General features: G+C 42.7%; 2 protein-coding genes across 3 annotated transcripts in view; one reads left to right on the top strand and one right to left on the bottom strand.

Moving 5' to 3' along the window:
• The window catches only part of LOC139392798 (synapsin-3-like), a 134,286-nt gene that overhangs the window by 70,403 nt on the left and 42,884 nt on the right, over positions 1–20,999 (top strand). The gene's annotated exons all lie outside the window — the stretch shown is intronic.
• LOC139392800 (metalloproteinase inhibitor 3-like) lies at positions 182–19,455 on the bottom strand. 2 transcript variants are annotated; one of them, XR_011629733.1, is made up of 5 exons: positions 19,158–19,443; positions 10,275–10,357; positions 9,197–9,308; positions 4,486–7,154; positions 182–4,325 (listed from the first exon to the last, which is right to left on the bottom strand). XR_011629733.1 is itself a non-coding variant. In XM_071141057.1 (5 exons), exons 1-5 carry the CDS (start codon positions 19,285–19,287, stop codon positions 2,736–2,738), a joined length of 645 nt encoding a protein of 214 aa, XP_070997158.1. In that variant the 5' UTR covers positions 19,288–19,455; the 3' UTR covers positions 182–2,735. The 2 variants fall into 2 exon arrangements, 1 of the variants encoding a protein (XP_070997158.1); XM_071141057.1 differs by having other exon boundaries at positions 182–2,933; positions 7,033–7,154; positions 19,158–19,455.

Here is a 20,999-nt window from a genome sequence, read left to right on the forward strand (position 1 = left end):
TTATGTAATGTAGCTCCTGACTTTACAGATTGTTCTATGATATCACAAAGATATTGCTATAAAAGGTCAGGTCCAAATTTGCCTTGTGACCGTGATAAAATACTGAGCTTGGATCATGACCAGGTGTGCTACTTTGACTTCAAGAAAACAACAGCACAAGAATCAATGCAAACTCATATGGTCCATTTTTTCATTAAATCTTTATTATAAAAATATAAAACACAGAAATTAAGTCAAACATTTCTGCAACCCCTACAAGGAAACGGTCGCTCGCCCTCCCCCCTTTTTAGGAATCAGTGTATACACACACATGGTACACAACCTTTTGCCAGCTTCCTTTTAAAATGCAGTCTGGATCGACTTGACCAAGTGTTTCTGTGTTAAGCAGACAGTAAATTTACACAAACATGAACCACAAAAAAAATACAGGTACAGAGATGCCAAGGCCGAAGAGAGAGAAACTTCCAAAACCAGGTGAGGGAGATGGAAACAACTCAAGACTGACAACCAGAGAAGTGTGTCAATGAAGGCTAAACATACCGAGGAACCTTCCCAGTATTCTAACTAAAGGATGAATCTACATGAAGACTACATACTATCCGGCTTTCCGGAACTATCGGGCTACGCTCACCGAGCCCACCATTCTCTCAATGCTAAACCAGCTCTACTTCTAACTGCCTGAGGAGAACAAGAACAGTGTTGCTGATGTGGAACGTTCAGGCTTTAGTGATATCTCTGTGGCATAGTAGTCCTCTCAGACTACTGAGGAGTCTGCCTCTGGATTATGCTTCAAGCTCAGCCAAGGCCTGGAGGTGTCAGAAGCTCAGCAGTGGGGAAACGTGATGAGACCGATGAACCACCTCTACCTCCTCTCCTTTTGTGATGGTCGGAAATGTCGAATTCGACATTGTTTTACAATTTTCTGTTCTACATTGTTGAATGAGATAAGTTTTATATATATATAGTGCCTGAAATAATTGTGTTTCATGTAAGAAGTGCCTTGCGGAGGAGGCAAGATTTAGATTTAATTTGAGTTCCTCACGTTATAATAGATTACGTGAATAATAAATTGACTAAACTATATTTTTGTGGATTTCCTTCTAAAACTGTCACGTCAGGGCCGGACTCTATTCTGTTCAACACCAACTTGGCATGGCCTTTTCTGAACATAATGGAAAAGTGGGCAGAGCTGAGAGACTGGGCAAAGACTTCTAACTCCTGCTGAGGCATCTCTGTTTCTAAAGGAATGGACTGAAGATACTGAACTGGAAAACTCAACAAAAGTAGAAGAGTTTAGTGACAATAGTGTTATTTTCATCAGTTTCATCTGAAATAGTTAAAATACTTACACAAATGGAATATACATTTATGAAAACACTTTGTTTTGTCTGAAACCTCTGCTTTAAAATGTTCCTTCCCTCATCATGAGAACCAGAAGGGGAACTGTGATTGGGCAAAAGTACCATCATTCAAAATCTGCTGAAGGCGGATCTAACACAGAACTAACATTAAATCAATGCTTTACAAACACAATTTGGGATTCTGGTCCTTCATGACAGCCAAACAGGGTAGTGATGGTACAGTTTTGGCCAGATACAAAGATATATATATATATATATTTGGCTATTTTAGTAGGATAGTTGATTTTGTTTGTAGTATTTGCATGGATATTGTCTGATTCGACAAACAAGGATAAATAAATCTACTACAGAGGTTTCAGTCGAGTCAACTGTTCATTGCTTTGTAGCTTATATCATATACAGCAAAAAAAATTAAATAACTTGCATCCATTTCTCTGCGAAAGATTAAGAATTCCCTGTGCTTGAGCTGTAAGGGTCATTCTTAGTGCTGGTTACGGAGAAGAAAATATAGCTACACTCAATCAATTCTTTGTCCGATATTAGCAATGCATTCATATAGTGTGATCTGCTAAATGACTAAAATGTAAATGCAATTTAATACAACCTAGAATGAACTTTACAGTGCAAGCAGTCAGGGAGGCAAAGATTGCATCATTCATATAAATAGACATGTTAGACAGTATAAACTGTCAACACATACATATACACTTTCATGTGATTCAAAATCATTGTTAAATACCAATAAAATACCTTTGTGTGACTGGAGCAAGAGGTATTGCTTTTCAGAGGTCATACCTCGTGTTGGCATTGCCCTCGTACTGGTGACAATGTGTCTGGTTACTGTGCATAACCTGTGTTGAGGATAACATTATGTTGCGGGAGCTTTGTTGATACGGTCTGCACCACACACTTAATATTCAAATCATTTTCACCATTATGTATTGCTGGAAACTGCCGTTCTGAAATGCCATCCCACCCATAATAAGCCTTACGATAGTTTGAAAAAGGTCTCGCTTTTTAGAGGGCCATTGTTATTGCAGTCTGAAAAAAGTTGACTGGGATCGGGTCTAATTTCTGCTCATTGATAGCTAGGGAAAATGTAGGAAAAGTTAGGTGGGAGAAACTGAAATGTACAGCATGAAGTGCTATTTCTATGAGACAGCCAGGCACTGATTATTTTAGGTCTTGTATATTTCGTCAGAGGACGTAGGAGTGGTCACTTGGGGCTAGTACTGTACGTTTTAAGAGTTCTGTAATACTCTGTGGTTGACGAGGGACGTGGGGGAGTTTGGGAAAGGTGTAGAAGAGTGAGAGGAAGAGGAGAAGAAACTCAAGAAAGTTGTGATGGTTTTGGGGGTTGGTTGTGGTTTACGCTCAGGGGTCGGTGGAGTTGATGGTTGTTTTGTCACGGCCGGCCATCCCCCGGTACCAGCTGCAGTAGCCCTCTTTCTGCTGGATACAGGCGTAGTGCCGGGACTGGTAGCCGGGGTAGCCGAAGTGGGACAGCATGTCCGTCCACAGGCACTCGTTCTTTGAGGTCACAAAGCAGGGCAGGTAGTGGCAGGGCTTAATCTACAGAGAGAAGAAGCGAAACTAAAGATGTAGTCGTAAAGCAGGAAAATAAAATGGAATAATGCCACAGCATACTGGTGAAGGCTCACTGTGTGTTTACAGTTTGACTTGAATAAAGTTCAATTTAATCATTTTTTGATTGACAACAATTCTGATTTAGGATACGTGACAGATATACGAATTTCATGTTCTGTTAAATATTGACCATTTCAAAGCACAGTGAGTCTACATCCAGCAGTAAATGAACAAGGCCAAGACAGAATTTGCATTTCAGGACAGGCTGAAGCAACGCATCATCTTGTACACAAGACTTAATATGTGGAGAATACGATTTTGAATAGGAGAAAAAGGAAGTGATTTAAGTCTAAATCCCTCCAGATAATTGGGTTGAATCAGCAAAGAGTGAGGTGAGTCAAGATCTTTTTGTAGTTTATGTAATTCATTACATTACAATTAAAAAACTCATCAATGCATTTTATACTCATTGCTCTACAGGATGAATGAATGAATGAATGGATGGTTTCAATTCAAATGCAGTTTCCTGTAGATAAGCCAGTGGAGTTCGAATATGAATCTAATTGCCAGCCTCTGAAATTAAAGTCCACTACTTAGTTTGTAGTTTTCCATTAGGGATTGGAGAAGTCAAACTGCAATTCCATCAACATCCTTTAAACTTCAAATTTCCTTCTCACATACAGTGCCTTTGGAAAGTATTCAGACCTCTTGACCTTTTCTACATTTTGTTAAGTTACAGCCTTACTCTGAAATTGATTACATTTGAAAAAATCCTCAATGTACACACAATACTCCATAATGACAAAGCGAAAACAGATTTTTAGAAATGTTTGCAAATTTTTACAAAAAAACAATACAGAAATACCTTATTTACAAGTATTCAGACCCTTTGCTATGAGACATGAAATTGAGCTCCGGTGCATCCTGTTTCCATTGATCATCCTTGAGATGTTTCTAGAAGTCCACCTGTGGTAAATTCTATTGATTGGACATGATTTGGAAAGGCACACACTTGTCTATATAAGGTCCCATAGTTGACAGTGCATGTCAGAGCAAAAACCAAGCCATGATGTCGAAGGAATTGTCCGTAGAGCTCCGAGACAGGATTGTGTCAAGGCACAGATCTGGGGAAGGGTACCAAACATTTTCTGCAGCATTGAAGGTTCCCAAGAACACAGTGGCCTCCGTCATTCTTAAATGGAAGAAGTTTGGAACCACCAAGACTCTTCCTAGAGCTGGCCACCCAGCCAAACTGAGCAATCGGGAGAAGAGCTTTGGTCAGGGAGGTGACCAAGAACCCGATGGTCACTGACAGAGCTCCAGAGTTCTTCTGTGGAGATGGGAGAACCTTTCAGAAGGACAACCATCTCTGCAGCACTGGGGTGATATTTAACCATTTTAGAGTGATTATTTTTTTAATATGATTTGTCAGTACATTATGTAAATGTTTTGCTGATACAGTGGTTCAGTTTTTTCAGAATGGCACAAATTCCCCGATATCAGGGTACTCATGTCAACATGTTTGCTTTCAGAGCACATTTCAAGCCTTTATGGTTGAGTGCCTTCAGTAAAAGGCACATGAAAGCCCGCTTGGAGTTTGCCAAAAGGCACCTAAAGGACTCTCAGACCATGATAAACAAGATTCTCTGGTGTGATGAAACCAAAATTTAACTCTTGCCTGAATACCAAGCATCACGTCTGGAGGAAACCTGGAACTTTCATCTCTACGGTGAAGCATGGTGGTGCCAGCGTCATGCTGTGGGGATGTTTTTCAGCGGCAGGGGCTGGGAGAATAGTCAGGATTGAGGGAAAGATGAATGGAGAAAAGTACAGAGAGATCTTTGATGAAAACCTGCTCCAGAGCGCTCAGGACCTCAGACTCGGGCGAAGGTTCACCTTCCAACAGGACAACGACCCTAAACACACAGCCAAGACAACGCAGGAGTAGCTTTGGAACACGTTTCTTAATGTCCTTGAGTGCCCCAGCCAGAGCCCGGACTTGAATCCGATCATATATCTCTGAAAATAGCTATGCACCAATGCTCCCCATCCAACCTGACAGAGCTTGAGAGGAACTGCAGAGAAGAATGGGAGAAAATCCCCAAATACAGGTGTGCCAAACTTGTAGCGTCACGAGGGGGGGGGAAACAATGTAATCCATTTTAGAATAAGCCTCTAAGGTAACAAAATGTGTCTCAATACTTTCCGAATGCACTGTATAGCCTGCCAAATGTCTTTAAAAGGTGAGAAATTAGAAACTGAGAAACTAACTGACAAATACACTGTGAGTTTTAGAGAAATCCAAAGAGGTGTTTCGGGTAAAAGCTGTGTGTACAGTAATGACAGAGCCAGAGGAATCGACAGCAGAGAGCTTGAGGAATATGGGTGAAGCTGAACGCATTCTTTATGGTCCATATGGTGCAAGCATTTTCAATGAAGTTTAACTAGTTCTGGTGTTCATGGGGCTATGTTATGGACAGTTAGCTTTTTAATCATTTACTGAGACCAATGGTTTTTAATACACTGCAGTGGATTATTTTCACATGCTTCCTGCATTCCTTAGCTGTAAATCATCATTTGTTGAAGAATGCAAAAGATGACAAACCGTGGTTTTAATGATTTGGCTGAAGCGTCAGTGAAGTGTGACGTTTGCACTCTAAGGGATCTCTAGGAGGTTCTTGCACTTGATATAAAAACCACAGAGACGGCTGTGTCTGCACTGCCGCTGTCTGTCTGTTGACTTGTCTTCTCAGACAGTTAGCATGCTGCTTCATAGGGGTTCACACAATGAGGTGTTGTGTAGCAGCAGCCTATTGCTAGAACACATTTGTGTGTGATTTTTTTCCCCCCTTCAGATTAAAGATTACATTTGAACTGAAATGGACAATGAACAACAAAAAATACGCTTCTACCATGGCGAGTTCTGTCCAAGTTTGTTTTTCATTCCTGATGCTGACTTGCCATGTTTGGTCACAGGCATACGTTCACCTCCATTGTTCTATGTTGGCCTCTAAGACTCGCTGTACGCCTAACGTGTCTTAACATTACAACCCTTTAAGCAGTTTGGGTGTGAGCAGTTTGAAAGGTGTTGGATAGCATTTGGACTCCGTAGATACTCCTGTCTGGCAATGCACTTATTGTTGTTGATGGGGCAGTGATGGGCAGACCAGATGGTGTGTCTGGAGCCCTGCAGTACAGCAGGATATTTATGAGCCTGGACTGGAGCTGCACAGGAGCAGGTCCCGCATAAAGGAGGTCCGACCGAGCGCTCAATTCAGGGTTTGGAATAACAGGGAAAGTAATTCCAGTGTAGATAAATGATTTAATAACTCCCAAAGATCATTATAAATCTCTCTTTTCTCTCTCTCCTCGTCTTCCCAGCTGTCTCTTCAGTTACATTCATGGATGTGTATTATCCGTTATGATGCCAAAACGGAAAGGGGACACATATATTCCTGACAGCTTAAACCTTTACATTATATCATTCAGCCACTATCTGGAATTAGTATGTCCCTACAATCAGAAAAGTTACAATTACATAATCAAAATGATTTGGTATATATTTTGATAGTCATGCTTGTATTGTGCTACACTTAAGAAGAGGGAAACGTTTTAAATGGTTTGGCAAGGATTTCATAATTGGTCGCAGTTCATCAGCATAATCTATTTGACCCAATATATGCAAGGCCACTAAAGTCATTATGATCATAAAATGAACACATTATTTCCCCTCCTATTCTACAGCCAATATCCGATATCGAATAACATATGGAGATTATGAAGTGCCTTGTGTCTTTGAAGAGGGGCAACCCCAACTGTGGTAAGAAGTCTTCTAGATAGACGAGCAGAGAGCTGCTCAGAGCAGGATGGTATGCTTTGCAGTAAGCAGGGTGTTCTGGTTCTGCCTGCCTCTGCCCCGGCCTCTGCCCCGGCCCCTGCCCCTCTTTCTGGCTCCTACTCCTCCATCTTGGCTCTGCTGCTGTTGGGTTGCTTTAGCTTCCTTCTCCATAGCCATCTTATCCATATTCTCCCCCGGAGCCACTTCATCCATATTCTCCCCGAGAGCGCAGTTGTTGCCACTCACCCTGCAGTTGCAGCCCAGCTGGTAGCGGTGGTTGATGCCCTTCTTCTGGGCCAGCGAGAGGCGCTCCCATGGCTGGTTGAAATTACACAGCCCGGTGTAGACCTTGCCGTCAAACACGCGGCCTGAGGGGAGAGAGAGGTTTGGTTACAGATCAGCTTTTGTTATGCATTACATCATTGGTGAATTATTTCATGACTTACAAAACATTCATTACAATGGTTTGTTTGTTTCCCCCAAAAACTGAAGACTGAAAAACAATGCCATGTCATATTCCCAATGCCATGTCATATTCCCAATGCCATGCCATATTCCCAATGCCATGCCATATTCCCAATGCCATGCCATATTCCCAATGCCATGTCATATTCCCAATGCCATGTCATATTCCCAATGACATGGGAAAGTGTCAGATGTCCAAAGAGTCAGATGTCATCCATAGTATATTTTTGGCTAATTGTATAATTGCCATACCTCGATCCGCATAAATACACCAGTCAAACAAGCGGTCCAAAGCTTTTTAACTATGGTAAGACAATCTTGTACAGTAAATCCCATATGAAACCAACACCCCTATTTCAGAATTTGCAAAAGGTTGTCTAACTTCTATTCTTAGGTTAGGCCATTCACAGCTTACCACCGATATCAGGATGACAACCTCTGCTGCAAAACAGGTTCACCCTACACTGTAGACCGCCAGCTAGCACTCAAACAACATGGTTGTTTGTAACAGTGTGTCCCTTGCTAGTGCTACACTGTCCTGTCGTCATCATACACTGAGCTGAAAACTGGCAAACACACAACTCTTAGACCGATTTCCATATGGATTATTGGTGTCTCTGGCAAAGTTATTAGACAATGGTGAGAGAGGGGCATTAGCCTGTTCCCAAATTGTAGTTGGTATAGTAGATGGTAAGACAGCACAAGCAGATCTGGGACCAGGCTAGTGGCTAATCAGCTAATCAGGCGGCCGTGCACTCACTCTGGGTTGATCAAAGCCTAACCCGTGGAGTTAATCTATCAGGCCTTGGCGTATTTAACATGCCTGTAATTGAGTCCTGATACAGTATGGCCCAGGGACACAAGACCCAATTATAGACTCACTCCCCAAACCAGAGCTAGAGCTGCTGCCTGGCCTGGATGACTGTGATGTCATCATCACCCAGCCACAATAAACACACACTTGTGTTGCCAGGGGTGATTTCCTTCCTTATGTTTCATTGGCTTCATAGGGCATGTTTACAGGTTTGGGACGTAGTGATGGGAACATACAACACACAGCTAAAACAGTGTGACAGCCACACTAGGTCTCACTAAACTACTCTCCGACTCTCCATAGCAACTCATAGGCTCAGAGACCATTTCTATCTACAAGCCATCAGACTGCCGAACACTTGAATTGGACTGACCACTTACTCTCCGCACCTTAGCACACATGCGCTCACGCACACACCCACACTGACATACACTCATCCACACACACACACGTATACATTCATACTACACAAGTATGTATGTGTAGCATGCAGCTAAGCATTTCGTTGGATGGTGTATACCATCTGTATCCTGTACATACGACTAATAAATAAAACTTGAACTTGATAAATGCCTGCCCGCACTGGAAACGCCAGAACGTCTTGCTAGAACTGTTAATTATAAGAGAAAAGGAGGGTGTTTATGCCCTAAAGGAGAAGGAAACGCTCCAAAAAAAGAAGTGCCGCCCTGCCTCTCTCTCGTCTCTCACAGACGGGAGGTTATAAATAGTGGGAAAGTTTGTGTCACAGATCAGTCAAGAAGTCTTCAGGGAGGAGGCAATGGGGGGGGGGGGGGGGGGGGGGGGGGGGTAGTTGTATTTAACCCCCCCCCACAAAAATGGGGCTGCCGTTAGCAACGCTGCCATTGTGCTGCAGAGAGGTAGTTAGGGAAACAGGCCTGGGAGAACAAGCTGGAGTCAACTCCACTGATGTGCTTGCTTGCCTCGCTAATTTGTTTTTGGTCATGTGCTTCTGAGGCAGCTCCTGAGGCAGTTTCTATTGCTTATTACTAGCTCTGAATGGAAAGACATTGTTTCTGGCACCACCGTGACAACTATGCAGCCCGCCAAGTACTGTACATTAGATGTCCGCTTTTCAGATCAGTTGCAATGAATGGTTGAATAGTGACTCACCTGTGATCAGATACTGGTACTTGTTGATGTCGAACTTGACTCCACACAAACTCTCAGAGGCATCTGTGTAGATGTGCTGAACGTGCTGCATTTTGTTGAATCCTTTGTACATCTGCCAAACAGACCACGACAAACAGAGTGTTAATATAATCTGGAATGAAGATCAAACACCTCTGGCACTTGTTCTTGCTTCTGACCCAACTGGAATTATTGAGTTGTCAGGAATCCACAACAATAAACACAGTATCATGAGATGACATCGCTTCCAAGAATTCAGGTTGGTAGAGGAAGAGGCCACTGACGCTATCATTAACCACATGAAAACGAACATAATCACAGGACATAATGAAGACGTGACTTTGGGGTTGAACCGTGGGTCCACCCATTGAGTTCAGGTGCGCGGAACACAAACGCTGCCAGACAAAGTAAATGTTTGCCCTGGAATTTGTTGTGTTTGTTCCATCGTGATTTATTTGTCTGGGAACAACAGGAAATCCCTGTTTAGACGCGGCTATTCTTTGAAATAACAGGACAAACCGTGAAAGAGGCGAGCCGTAGGGACCTAAAACTGGGGGATTTCTGGGAAAATGTTTCTAGGGGCAACAAAGCCCCACTCTTCGTGATTTATTTACTGGGAGGCGATTGTCTTTAGACCATTACGACTACATTGGATTCCATAGGCCAAACAAATATTCAAACACACTTAAATTGGATTAGCCAAACCTTCTTGCCACAGGGTGTTAGATGTAATGATGAAAACAACGTCTAGTCCTCTGTAACATACTCTCGTGGCACTTAATGGAAAAGCTTGGCCATTTCACGGCATCGGTGAACTCATGTTTTGGTTATAAGAATTAGGGATTGCCCTTTAACTTAAGTGATACTGCTACAGTAGCCTAGTCATCCCCCATATCATTTTAGTAGGCCTACAGTGGTACACTGGTCTCCAGTTTCAAAGCCTATGAGCTGGTTAGTGATTCTTAAGGCCTTGTGCTGTTTTCCCAGAGTCCGGTTATGCCCTTCAAGGTATGGGCCAGATTGCGTAAAACTCGGGCTGAATGATGCGATGGCGGCTTACCTTCATCTGTTTGACCGTGTAACGCATGGTGCCAAAAGGCCCGTCCTTCAGTAACTTCTTGCCCACCACTTTGGCACGGATCACTGTAGAGAGAAGACACAAGCACAGAATTATTCGATTATGCAATGGGCGGCGATTGGAAAGCCCCTGGCTGCCAAATGGATGATTCTGAATTTAGGACACATCAGAGCGAGTCTTGTCTCTGTCCCTGACGTCTGGAGCCAGGCTGATGTGCTTGTGTGAGCATCAAAAGAGAAGCCCAAGTAGTATGTCCAATATGTGTTCAACATCCCAACACATCACCCCAACAAATGCTTTAGCTAGAAGCAGGGTGATATCAACTCCCGATTAGGACCCTAGAATGCATTGGGCTGCTCATTGCTTTTCCAAAGCTCATTAAAAACCCAGCCTCTAGAGGAGAGACCCAGGGAAGATTTTGTAATGGTTTAGCTCAGTTTAAAATATATTAATTTGTATTTATGGATTGCTTCTGCTTGCCAAACAAGTCCAAGGGAAGACTAGGAGGCTAGCATTTGAATTTGACTCAGAGGCCAAAGCAGTTCGTCTTCAGAACAGTGAAAATGAGGCCACGGCTTTATTACTACCTCCCTCCAGCCTTGTCCCTGTATCGTAAAACCATGTGTCTCCACAAACAACCTCCTTTCTTTACATTCAGCACAGGGTGGGAAAAGATAATATCAGTGCTGCTCACCCTCATGTAAACAGCGGCTAGGTGAAACAGTTTAGCTGTGGAATCACCTTGTTTGCTTTCACTCCTTTTAAAGTAAGTGGGTCCATTGTGTGGGGGATTGGCTTATGAACGAAGACTCATTTAGGCCAGTGAATAGGGTCCTCCCCAGAGTACTTGTATCAGAGCTCTGAGGCCCTCCGGGGTAGAAGAGGTAGTGGAAGGGTAGTCCACATGCAGGCGCAGTTGACTCGAGTCAAGTTCACCTGCTCCCCGCAGCCTGACAGCCAGAGACATAACTAACGATGGGGATGTTTATCTTTCCTCTCCGGAATTTCCTTCCCACATTCCTTTGAGGCTCACATTCTCGAGCCGGGAGGGAAAAAGGGGAAGCGCGTCTCACTGCTCTAGATAGAGTGAAGAAGGGATGTACTGTAACATCTCCTCTTATAGCGTCATAGTCTGTATTTAAGTCCCGGACACACAGAAATGGGCAGCAAAGGGAGTCTAATAAAAGAAAAGCAGCAATCCTGGTATTTTATGAATAGAAAAGTCTCCTAGAAGATTCCGGTGAGGTGACATGAACACCTTCAATGGAGCTCACATGCTCACATTTTCACCTGCCAGCTTAGAATGACATGACTCTCTAATAGAGCCATGCCATCCAATTGATAGCTGTTAGAGAATCTCACATCCATGTATAAGGCAAAGATTCTTTTCAACCTATTCAGGTTCTTGGTGACCTTTTTTGAGCCAATGTACCCAAGGACATCTGCTCTATTAATCAGGCAACTCGCATATTATGAGCCTCACAGCATTGTTACCTAACCAGTCTCTGCTATGCAGAGTCAAATGAATGCTACTTTCACTGATGTAATTGTATAGACCATAGGCACTATTACTGTGGAATGTGAAGATATGAAACGTATGCTCCTCGGATCCCTACTTATGTAATGTGATACACTGATATGATGCACAGATATGATGCACTGATCCCTCAAACTATTTTCAGAAGCCAGTAGCCCAAAACATGCCTTCCCCTTAAAACCTAAACTCCATTGCAAAGACAGCTTTCCCCACCCAAAATGATAAGACTCCAATTCCAAAGCGCATTGCGTTGAGCCTTCAAATGTTATTAGGCGTAGGAGTCATAGGTCATATCGCTGAACAAGAGTCCAACAGTAACACCAAAGGCTCTTTGAGGCGGGACACGCTCGTCACTGGGCTGGCAGCCACTAATTGGGTGGTGCCGAAGTCATTGCCTGGCGGAATGTGTGAAAGGCCGCAGCTGCTGATGAGACAGAGGATTTGTGTTATTCCCTACAGCGACCCTTTGACCTCCAAGGGAAGGGGCCTGGGGCGAATTCAGAACGCTAGCTATATTTACTCCTGACCACCGAGTTCTCTTTCAAGATGCCTCTTCAGGCTAGGTCCTGGCCCCAGTGTCAGAAATGACCAAATTGTGAGTGTTTATGTGACCCAATTCTAAGCCCAAGCACTGCATAAGATATCCACCTGACTGGTACCGGTTAGTTTAGCTGTAAATGACACTGCAGCCGTTTACAGCTTTCACCACTTTCAGCTCTATATAGAGTTAGTGCCCCCTGCTCTGTCTCTCTCTCTCCCTCTCTCACTCTCTCTCTCTGTGCTGCAACACACACATAGCAATTACAGGCGAGTGCTATTCTCCTGTTTCTGCCACATGCATATTCATGTTTTGCAGTGGATTTGACATACATTCTCCGTGGAAAGTGGGTGGATTTTTTTGTTGATAAGGAGAAGTAACTGGGGTACGACAGAGAAAGTAATTGAATTCATTTAGCACGGTATCTCTTCCCCGAAGCATTGGATTACTAAACTCTGCATTCAAATGCTAATCGCAACGCAAGTGGGAATGTAATTCAATCAAGCAGTTTAAGCCTCCTCCTGCTTTACATTTTTGCCTGTGAGGCACCTCGGGCTAAATTGTGACCGCAGCAAACAGATTGCATGATGAGGGAAAAGTCACCATGACAAGGTTGAAATAGACGGTCATATGGAGAGGGGAAGAATAGGGAAAAGTCATGTGGTGGTGTATAACCAGCGTTATAAACTATCTGTGTGTTTTTGGTGGCTGAGACTGATTCTGAACATGATCTGAGGTGAGTGGGCGGGGAAAACGATGCTACTGAGTATGACACACTCAATGGGTAAACTACTCTCTATAAGCACTCTTCCTCTTTTCGAGGCGTCAGAGCCGACCACACCCGGAGTTGGATTACACTTAATAGAAAAGAAATGTCCTCACCAGTTCACCGGAGAGATAGACGCAATTGAACCAACATGGGATGTGTAGGTCTGATCAAATGTAATTCACTGTATAGGGAACAGGGTACTACTGTTTCAGAAGCAGTCATGGATTACACTGGTGATTGAAGTTGGCTTAGCCACTCGATATGCCTGTCTCACAGGGTGTCCATGTCAAACATACAGGGAATCTTGCACCTTTTGACTTATTGACCTATTTTAACAGGAAGGAACGCTGACCTTACGGAATAAAGCTGATTTGAATGCGCCGCGCTGATCCCAGATGACATAATGTTCCTCATAATATGGGACCATCTATGCCCTCTGGCAGTTGGGAAGACGATTAGGTAGCAGAAGAGAATAGGATTGGGTTTTGCATTATTGCAACCTATAGTAACTTATTTAGCAATAGCTCATTGCTTCCCTCTCCAGGCCTCTCAAGAGAAAGGACAGGGTAACTTGAGGACCTCCTCCCTCACCACTCTGAGAACTAGCTTATACCAGTCTAAACTACATGTTTCTCCAAGGTTCTTATCTCAGGCCAAGCCACACTTACCCACAGCTGTAATCTTCTATACTGAATTGGTGCATGACACGAGAATGTAAAGGTCTGCTCCTGACACCTCAGCTCCTTGGGAACGTGGACCTTGGCCGTGAAGGGATATTAAACTCCAAGGCCAAAGTGTAGCTAGGGCCGACCGAAACGCTAATCTGCTGCATGAAAAGCTTTAGAAAAACAGCCTTCCAATGTGAATTGGCTTTTTCAGTCACCAATTAAATTACATCCCAGTAGGTCTGCTGTGCACCAAAAGCAACCTCTCTGTCTCTAGCTCTCCGTCTCTCTGTCTCAAGTAGCCTACGTATGCGGCAAGAACAAAATGGGTCAGGAATGAATATTCGACTGTTGTCTAGAAATGCAAGGAAGGGTTCATTGAGAGAACATGTATCAACTGACATAGTTGAACTCCTTACGCTGCCAGCCGAATGCTATATCACAGCCAGCCACTGCACTGATTGCGAAGTTACCCTCAGGTTATTTGGAGTTGGTATTTAACATGTTGTTTTCTCTTTGTTGTATCTTTTTTATATGTACCCTCATTTCCTCAATTCAAAAAGTCTGTCTGATTCATCTATTAGAGCGGGTGCTGCTGGTGATTATGGAGCAGGGCCTATGAAACAACAGGAGCAGGCTTTGAACTCGCCTCTGGCTCTTAAATTGCGATGATTCATGTTCTACCGTGTCGCCTTTGAAGTTGACAGTGGAAATTAGCCTCTCTCCTCACTCAGCGTTACACCTAAGGGGAGCTTAAAGGTCACCATTTGCATTTTAATCCACATATAGGTATTCACACTGTGTGCAAACCATAGCCGTTTGTCGATAGTCCTCAAAAAATAGTCAGCCCTAGGGTTTTTGGCAGCTATTATAGATTTAGTTTTAGTGCTTAAAGTACCTTTTAGTCTGAGTCACATTTTTGTCATTTCATCCTTTGTTAGTTTTAGTTATTATCAGTCAACTAAAACTCAGGACAATTTTTGTCTAGTTTTAGTCACAGCCCTTTTGTCACATTGTTTTGCATTTTGTTCTATATTTAAGCTACCTCTAACTTCCATCATGTGCACATTCAGATAGCCTAGTCCAACTAAGCCTACTTTCCCCTAGTTTACCTTAGATGGCAACATTGATATTGTGGCAGATTGTATTCAATGCCAGACATAATTAACCATATAGGCTATAAAGCCTTGGCTACAAGTTAAACAATTGTACAGCTCTTATTTTCAGCCAATCACAACTGTCAAGGGGGTAAATAACAGTGGTTTCCTTGATAAGGAAAAAAATGGCAGAAGTATTACTCTCTAATATTCAACAAATAGCATTAGTTTTTTCCCCTTACGACAAAAGCAACCGCAACTCGCATTTGCAGACCACTGCGCGAGAGCGGCAACACAGATGAATGAACAACATTGGAAAATATAGCTTCTGATGTGATCAAAGCAAAAATAGCCTACACGAAATAAGAGAGAGAGAGTGATAGTAAACATTGAGTACATTAACGTGCACACTAATAATTTATTAGTTTTTTTTTTATACGTTATTTCCATAAGTATTAAGGCCCTTTGCTATGAGACTCAGGTGCATCCTGTTTCCATGTATCATCCTTGAGATGTTTCTACAACTTGATTGGAGTCCACCTGTGGTAAATTCTATTGATTGGCCATGATTTGGAAAGGCACACACTTCTCTAAAAAAGGTCCCATAGTCGACAGTGCATGTCAGAGCAAAAACCAAGCCATGAGGTCGAAAGAATTGTACATAGAGCTCCGAGACAGGATTGTGTCGAGGCACAGTTCTGGGGAAGGTTACCCAAAAAATTCTGCAGCATTGAAAGGTCCCCAAACACATTGGGGCCTCCATCATTCTTAAATTGAATACGTTTGGAACAACCAAGACTCTTCCAAACTGAGCAATTGGGGGAGAAGGGCCTTGGTCAGGCAGGTGACCATGAACCCGATGGTCACTCCGACAGAGCTCCAGAGTTCCTCTGTGGAGATGGGAGAACCTTCCAGAAGGACAACCATCTCTGCAGTACTCCACCAATCAGGCCTTTATGGTAGTGAACAAACAGAAGCCACTCCTCAGGAATAGGCACAACAGCCCACTTGGAGTTCACCAAAAACGGCACCTGAATGACTTTCAAGCATGTAATCATTTTAAACTAACTATTATATTAACCTGACCATCCACAATTATCACATTATTGTGTGCATGTAACCGTGCGCAGTGTTTCTAGTTGAAGTTGGTTACAAGTCAAGTGTCCTGGCTTCGCATCAGTTCAGAAGATTGGCGAGTGACCGAAGTGATTGCCTGGAGCTGTGTGGGAGAGCTCAATCAGACGGCACAACTGAAAGATGTGAATTCTGCCAATGAGAGGGTAGCATGAAATATTCTGCATGCATGCTAAGAATTGGACAAAACAGATTCAAATTTGCTTCATGGTCAAATGAAATGTCCATTCGTCTCATGGGGAATTCTCGTCTCATCATATTTTTGTCAACTAAAATGAAAAGTAATTTGTAATAGTTCTTGTTTTTTTCCCCCCCAGGTCATCTCGTCCCATTATCGTCATAGTTTTAGTCAGGAAAAATAGGTCGTTGACGAAATAAACAGCCTTCATTGAAAGTACTGTTCAAATTAAATGTGGGGGGGAGATGAGGATAAAGGCACATTTTATAACTCATATCTTTCATAGGGAATATTTTGTAGGTATAGACTTGTATACAGTATGTTTTAGGGGTATATTTTGACACTGTAAGGTTTATGAAAGGTGACATTCATCAAACCCCAGTGACGTAATGCAATTCAAGGCCATGTAAAGCTTTTGGAACTACGTTTTATCCCAGAAAATGGACTTACGCTTGTTTGAAAAAGACTGCAGCACATGTTTGTTTGGACATGCCCACGGGGACACAAATCAGAATATCCATCATAACTCTAGGTGTTGCCAGGAGATAACTGTTATCCCTTCACAGTCCAAAAACATCATGTTCATGCCAAACCCCATTTACAGTTGGCTGACAACACAAGAGCTATCGGAATTTGACGTGAAATCTTGCCCAAAAAAATGTCATCAGTTGCATAATAATTATGCAATAGTCATCATAAGCTTACATGTTCATGATAACTGCACTAGAGCCCTATATCCTAACAGAAGTCCAACCTTCCTCGACTGTCTCCGAACTGAAAGCGATAGCCTTCGTTATGGCTCAATGATCAGAAGATGGATATATGGTCAAATTTATTGTGCGCATGTTACTCCCGTAGAATTTTCTCAAGCTTTCTCCGTGGCCAATTGTTCCACTGGGAAAAATAACTCTACAGTTGAGTCATCGACATGATGAAATGTGATCCTGGCTTTGGCATTATGGCATGTTTACAGTGTTCTGTTTTATTGGGACTACTGCGACACTGTCCGTTGCAGTGGGAGGAAAGAGGCATCCCTAGTTCTGTGCACGCTACAGGCTTTCGTGGCGCACTTCTGGCTGAGCCAAGACCTTGGAAATTGAATTTTGTGGAGCTCACAAGTGCTCACTTGCAGCAGTTAAAGCCAGCCCTAGATTCTGGACCACTTGGCTCCACTCCTTGCCAATGGGATGAGCCAATTTAGGGGACATGAAAGGCAAGGTGCCACCTGACTGCTTGTAACATTTGTACATCTTCAACACAATGGAACCAAGTCACCAACTAGCATAAGCCCCAATAATTACAATGAAATAACAGGCAATGCTCATCAATCAACAGTTGCCATATGTTGAAAAGTTAACATAGCTTTCTCTCCTCTGACCTCGTCAGGCTTCAGTCGTAGTTCACTGGCTGGACTAGGGATCACTGCAGAAAAAAACCACGACATCATAGTTGTGTCCTCAGCAAGACTCCGGAACAGCTCTGATGTCCACTTTTCCTCCTCTCCTCCGCTCCGGGGCATTGGACCACTCTATGCTACCCTAATGGACGTTTGATGGCTGTGTCTGACAAAGCTATCTGTGGCTGGTCAAACACACACACACACACTCAGAAGTTCCGTTCCACAATACAAAAGAGCTGCACACAGTTCTCCTAATACTGTATATCCCAGTGGACTCCTCTCTCTTTCACTCAACCTTTTTCCTCCTGCTTAGACCCCCCACAACACTTATTATTGCTCAGGCTTATCAAATAATCCCTTACTAGGAATGAGTCTCCTGCAGCAACAGTGGTGAGCCAGGACCCACCTGGTCTTATTAACAAGTGTTATCCAATAACACCGCTCAGGTTGGACAGGCATTCCTCGATAAGAACAGCTGAGGTCATGTTATTCTGGCATAGCCTGTGAGAGCATGACCCTGTGGTACAACAAGCTTTACAAAGCCACCTTCCTCAGAACAGGAGGCCAAGGAAATCTCAGCTACAAGAGGGTCCGATGCTCAGCCCCAAAAGAAAATGTCACCCGGGAATCAACACAGTGGATCTAAGTCAATAACCAAGGCTTTATTATACCAATGCTGACTCCATATCTCTATATCAAATGCGTGAATGGAATGAATCAGGCCCCTATTGGAAAGTAAACATGTGATTTCATAGAAGAGCACAAACACTTGAAGGGAAATACTATACCACTAGGACTGTAGAATTCACAAATTGATTGCAAGAGCACTTGCTTCACATTCCTAGCCAAGTCTTGGCTCTTACATCTTATGGGAAGCCAGACAGAACAGAAGAGCATCCAAGATCCAAGAACAGTAGCTAGTCTCCACTCCAAATCTGCCATTGGTAACCTCCACACATGGGTGCAATATTCAGTCAGCAGTAAAACCCTTGGCTGGCTACTGTCTGCCTGTTCTGTTCTGGTGTATTGCTCAGCAAGTGGTCATTTAGCTCTGAAAGACATTATGATCAGTGGGACCTGTTTCCATGGATACCGTTCCCGTTAACTCTTCCCTCTCATCAGAGCAAGGGGAAATAAAGTAAAGCTTCCTCTCACTTGACTCACTAATTTGAGAGATGACGCATTTATTTAGACTAGTCAGAAAGCGTGCTGTTGTAGTGAAACCGTTAGCCTATGAGCCATCTGATACTTGCAAATTGGTATATTCTGACAGTCTGTTTTAAATGTGCTTTTAGGTGATGGTTACATTTTACGCACAACTTTGTTTGGCATATATTTACCAATTCCGCATACTGTAGGTCCCAGACTGAAAGTTGCATCACTTTATACTAACAACAGTTTATTATTCTATTATATTCCATGTATGCAGAATATAATAAAGCCACTGAAAAAATATATTTAAAAAAATATTTAAAAAATATATTTAAATAGAGAACATGTTTGTTGGCATAACATATAGTCTATGTGGACTCAAACCATGCGACTTACCAATGTCAGAGTTGCAGTACGCATCTTGCGGGTGAGACAGAGCACACGAGCAAGCCTCTGTGAGTTGATGGATCTGAAGGCTGCTGAAAACGAACAGCAAGCTGAGCAGTTGGTGACAGAGGGGCTGCATTTTTCGTGCGTAAAATCTCCCTTGTTGTCTGTTTACTTTACAAACAGAAAAGTTATGTCGCCGAATAGTTATTCAAAGTCTGTCCCGAGTTGAGCTGTTGTCTGCTTCAGTGGGTATGTCCAACTCTACTCTCCGGTCAGGGTACTGCCTGTCACTGAGTCTCAGAGCTCGAGTCACAAATTACATATAGTGCGCGAGACGCTGGAACGCCTCCCACCTCGCCAGATTTCGCGACACAACAGCCAATCACGACTCGAGCCGTCGATGATGTCATCAAGAATAACAGATGCATGACATATTGGAATTGACTTTACAGTGCTTGTCTCTTTTAAAAAAAAATAAAAAAAATATTTTTCCCCCTTTCACTTTTGTCAGCCATAAAACATTCCAGTCTGAGTAAAAACCGCTGGAAATTGCTCATTGAATGGAAAACCACATGAGCCTGATGTAATGTTTCATACATTCAAGGATCATTTATTTGTTGTAATTAATGGGAAACTTGGCACTTATTTGTTTTTATGTTGTTATTACCATGTTTTGTTTATTTTAACAGTGAAACAGCAACATGTACAAATTAGGTTTCCTTGGGTGTATCAGAAAGACATGGTTTGGTGGTTTTTCCAGGCTCACCCCTAAATGTCCATTTATGTTCTGTGAACTTCTGTAGCATTTTCTGGTCAGTGATCAAGGCTCAATTCCAGGCAATAATGAACTCCATTTGTTTACACCGTACCTTTTCATATAGTCAAAAACAACATGGTTTCTAGACCGTTTTGCACCTGTTGTATAAAACAGTGTATGCTTATGAATTCACCTCTAATGTGAGAACCACAGAGCCATTTTACACCTTTGAAACGACATTCCAAATTACCTCTGAGTATTGGCATTAGTCTCACAACCAGTCTCATTTTCAAAAGCTTCTCATGCTGAAGTTGAGAGAGAGAGAACCGTGTTTTTCATGTGACCCAGTGTGAGCGATGGTACAATCCTTCACGCTGGCTACAATCTCTAGAATTAGACAAATTAATTTTAATCTGTTTTTACTCCCCTTTTGTGTTTTTATGTAAGGGTTCAGAAACCTGAGTGGAGATATCACTGTGTGTGGAGGCTGATCTGTGGAGCCACATTAGGGGTTAGGGTTGAGAATTATCTAACAAAGCCAGAGTAATCCCAGGCTAATGAACTATGACCCTATAGCCCCTCAACACCTTTTAGAATGTTCTTCGTTAACCTCAATAGGAACAGGCCCAGCAGGCAAGTATGGTGGAAATGACATTAATTCAAACAGCTTACAACCCAGAAATGGTCAAATATTTAAATTTTTTTACAGTTTCACCTTCATTTAGCTTATATGGCCCATAAAGACATACAAGTGGTGTGTGCAGCAGTGCATCGCATGCAGTAGGCCTTTGTCTGCCTATTTCATTTAACAACAGAGAAGCACATATTTGTTGGCAAAGGGTGTCTGTCATACACAGATCATGTTATGACTGTACAATAACGGGCACACTGCAAATAAATATTCTATTAATTTATTATTTCAGAATTATACCGTTGTTTCCTGAGCACTATTTCCTATATCATCAGCCGGTATTTGTTCAGGGGTACATGTACAGTACGTATATCCTGGAAATCCTTGGAATCCTTCCTCTAGACAAAAAAATAAACAAGCCGTGGATGACTAACTTTGGAACAGAATAGAATCAGATGAC

The sequence above is a fragment of the Oncorhynchus clarkii genome, chromosome 33 (assembly GCF_045791955.1).
Source record: "Oncorhynchus clarkii lewisi isolate Uvic-CL-2024 chromosome 33, UVic_Ocla_1.0, whole genome shotgun sequence".
Lineage (NCBI taxonomy): Eukaryota > Metazoa > Chordata > Actinopteri > Salmoniformes > Salmonidae > Oncorhynchus > Oncorhynchus clarkii.

What these genes read in the sequence shown, in the direction of transcription:
- LOC139392800 (XM_071141057.1), bottom strand. Translation starts at nt 19,287, where the DNA reads ATGCAGCCCCTCTGTCACCAACTGCTCAGCTTGCTGTTCGTTTTCAGC. An exon ending in ACACGGTCAAACAGATGAAG is followed by an intron (nt 9,309 to 10,274) that starts GTAAGCCGCCAT and finishes TCTGTTTGGCAG; the next exon opens with ATGTACAAAGGATTCAACAA. An exon ending in AGCTGGGCTGCAACTGCAGG is followed by an intron (nt 2,934 to 7,032) that starts GTGAGTGGCAAC and finishes TTCTCTCTGTAG; the next exon opens with ATTAAGCCCTGCCACTACCT.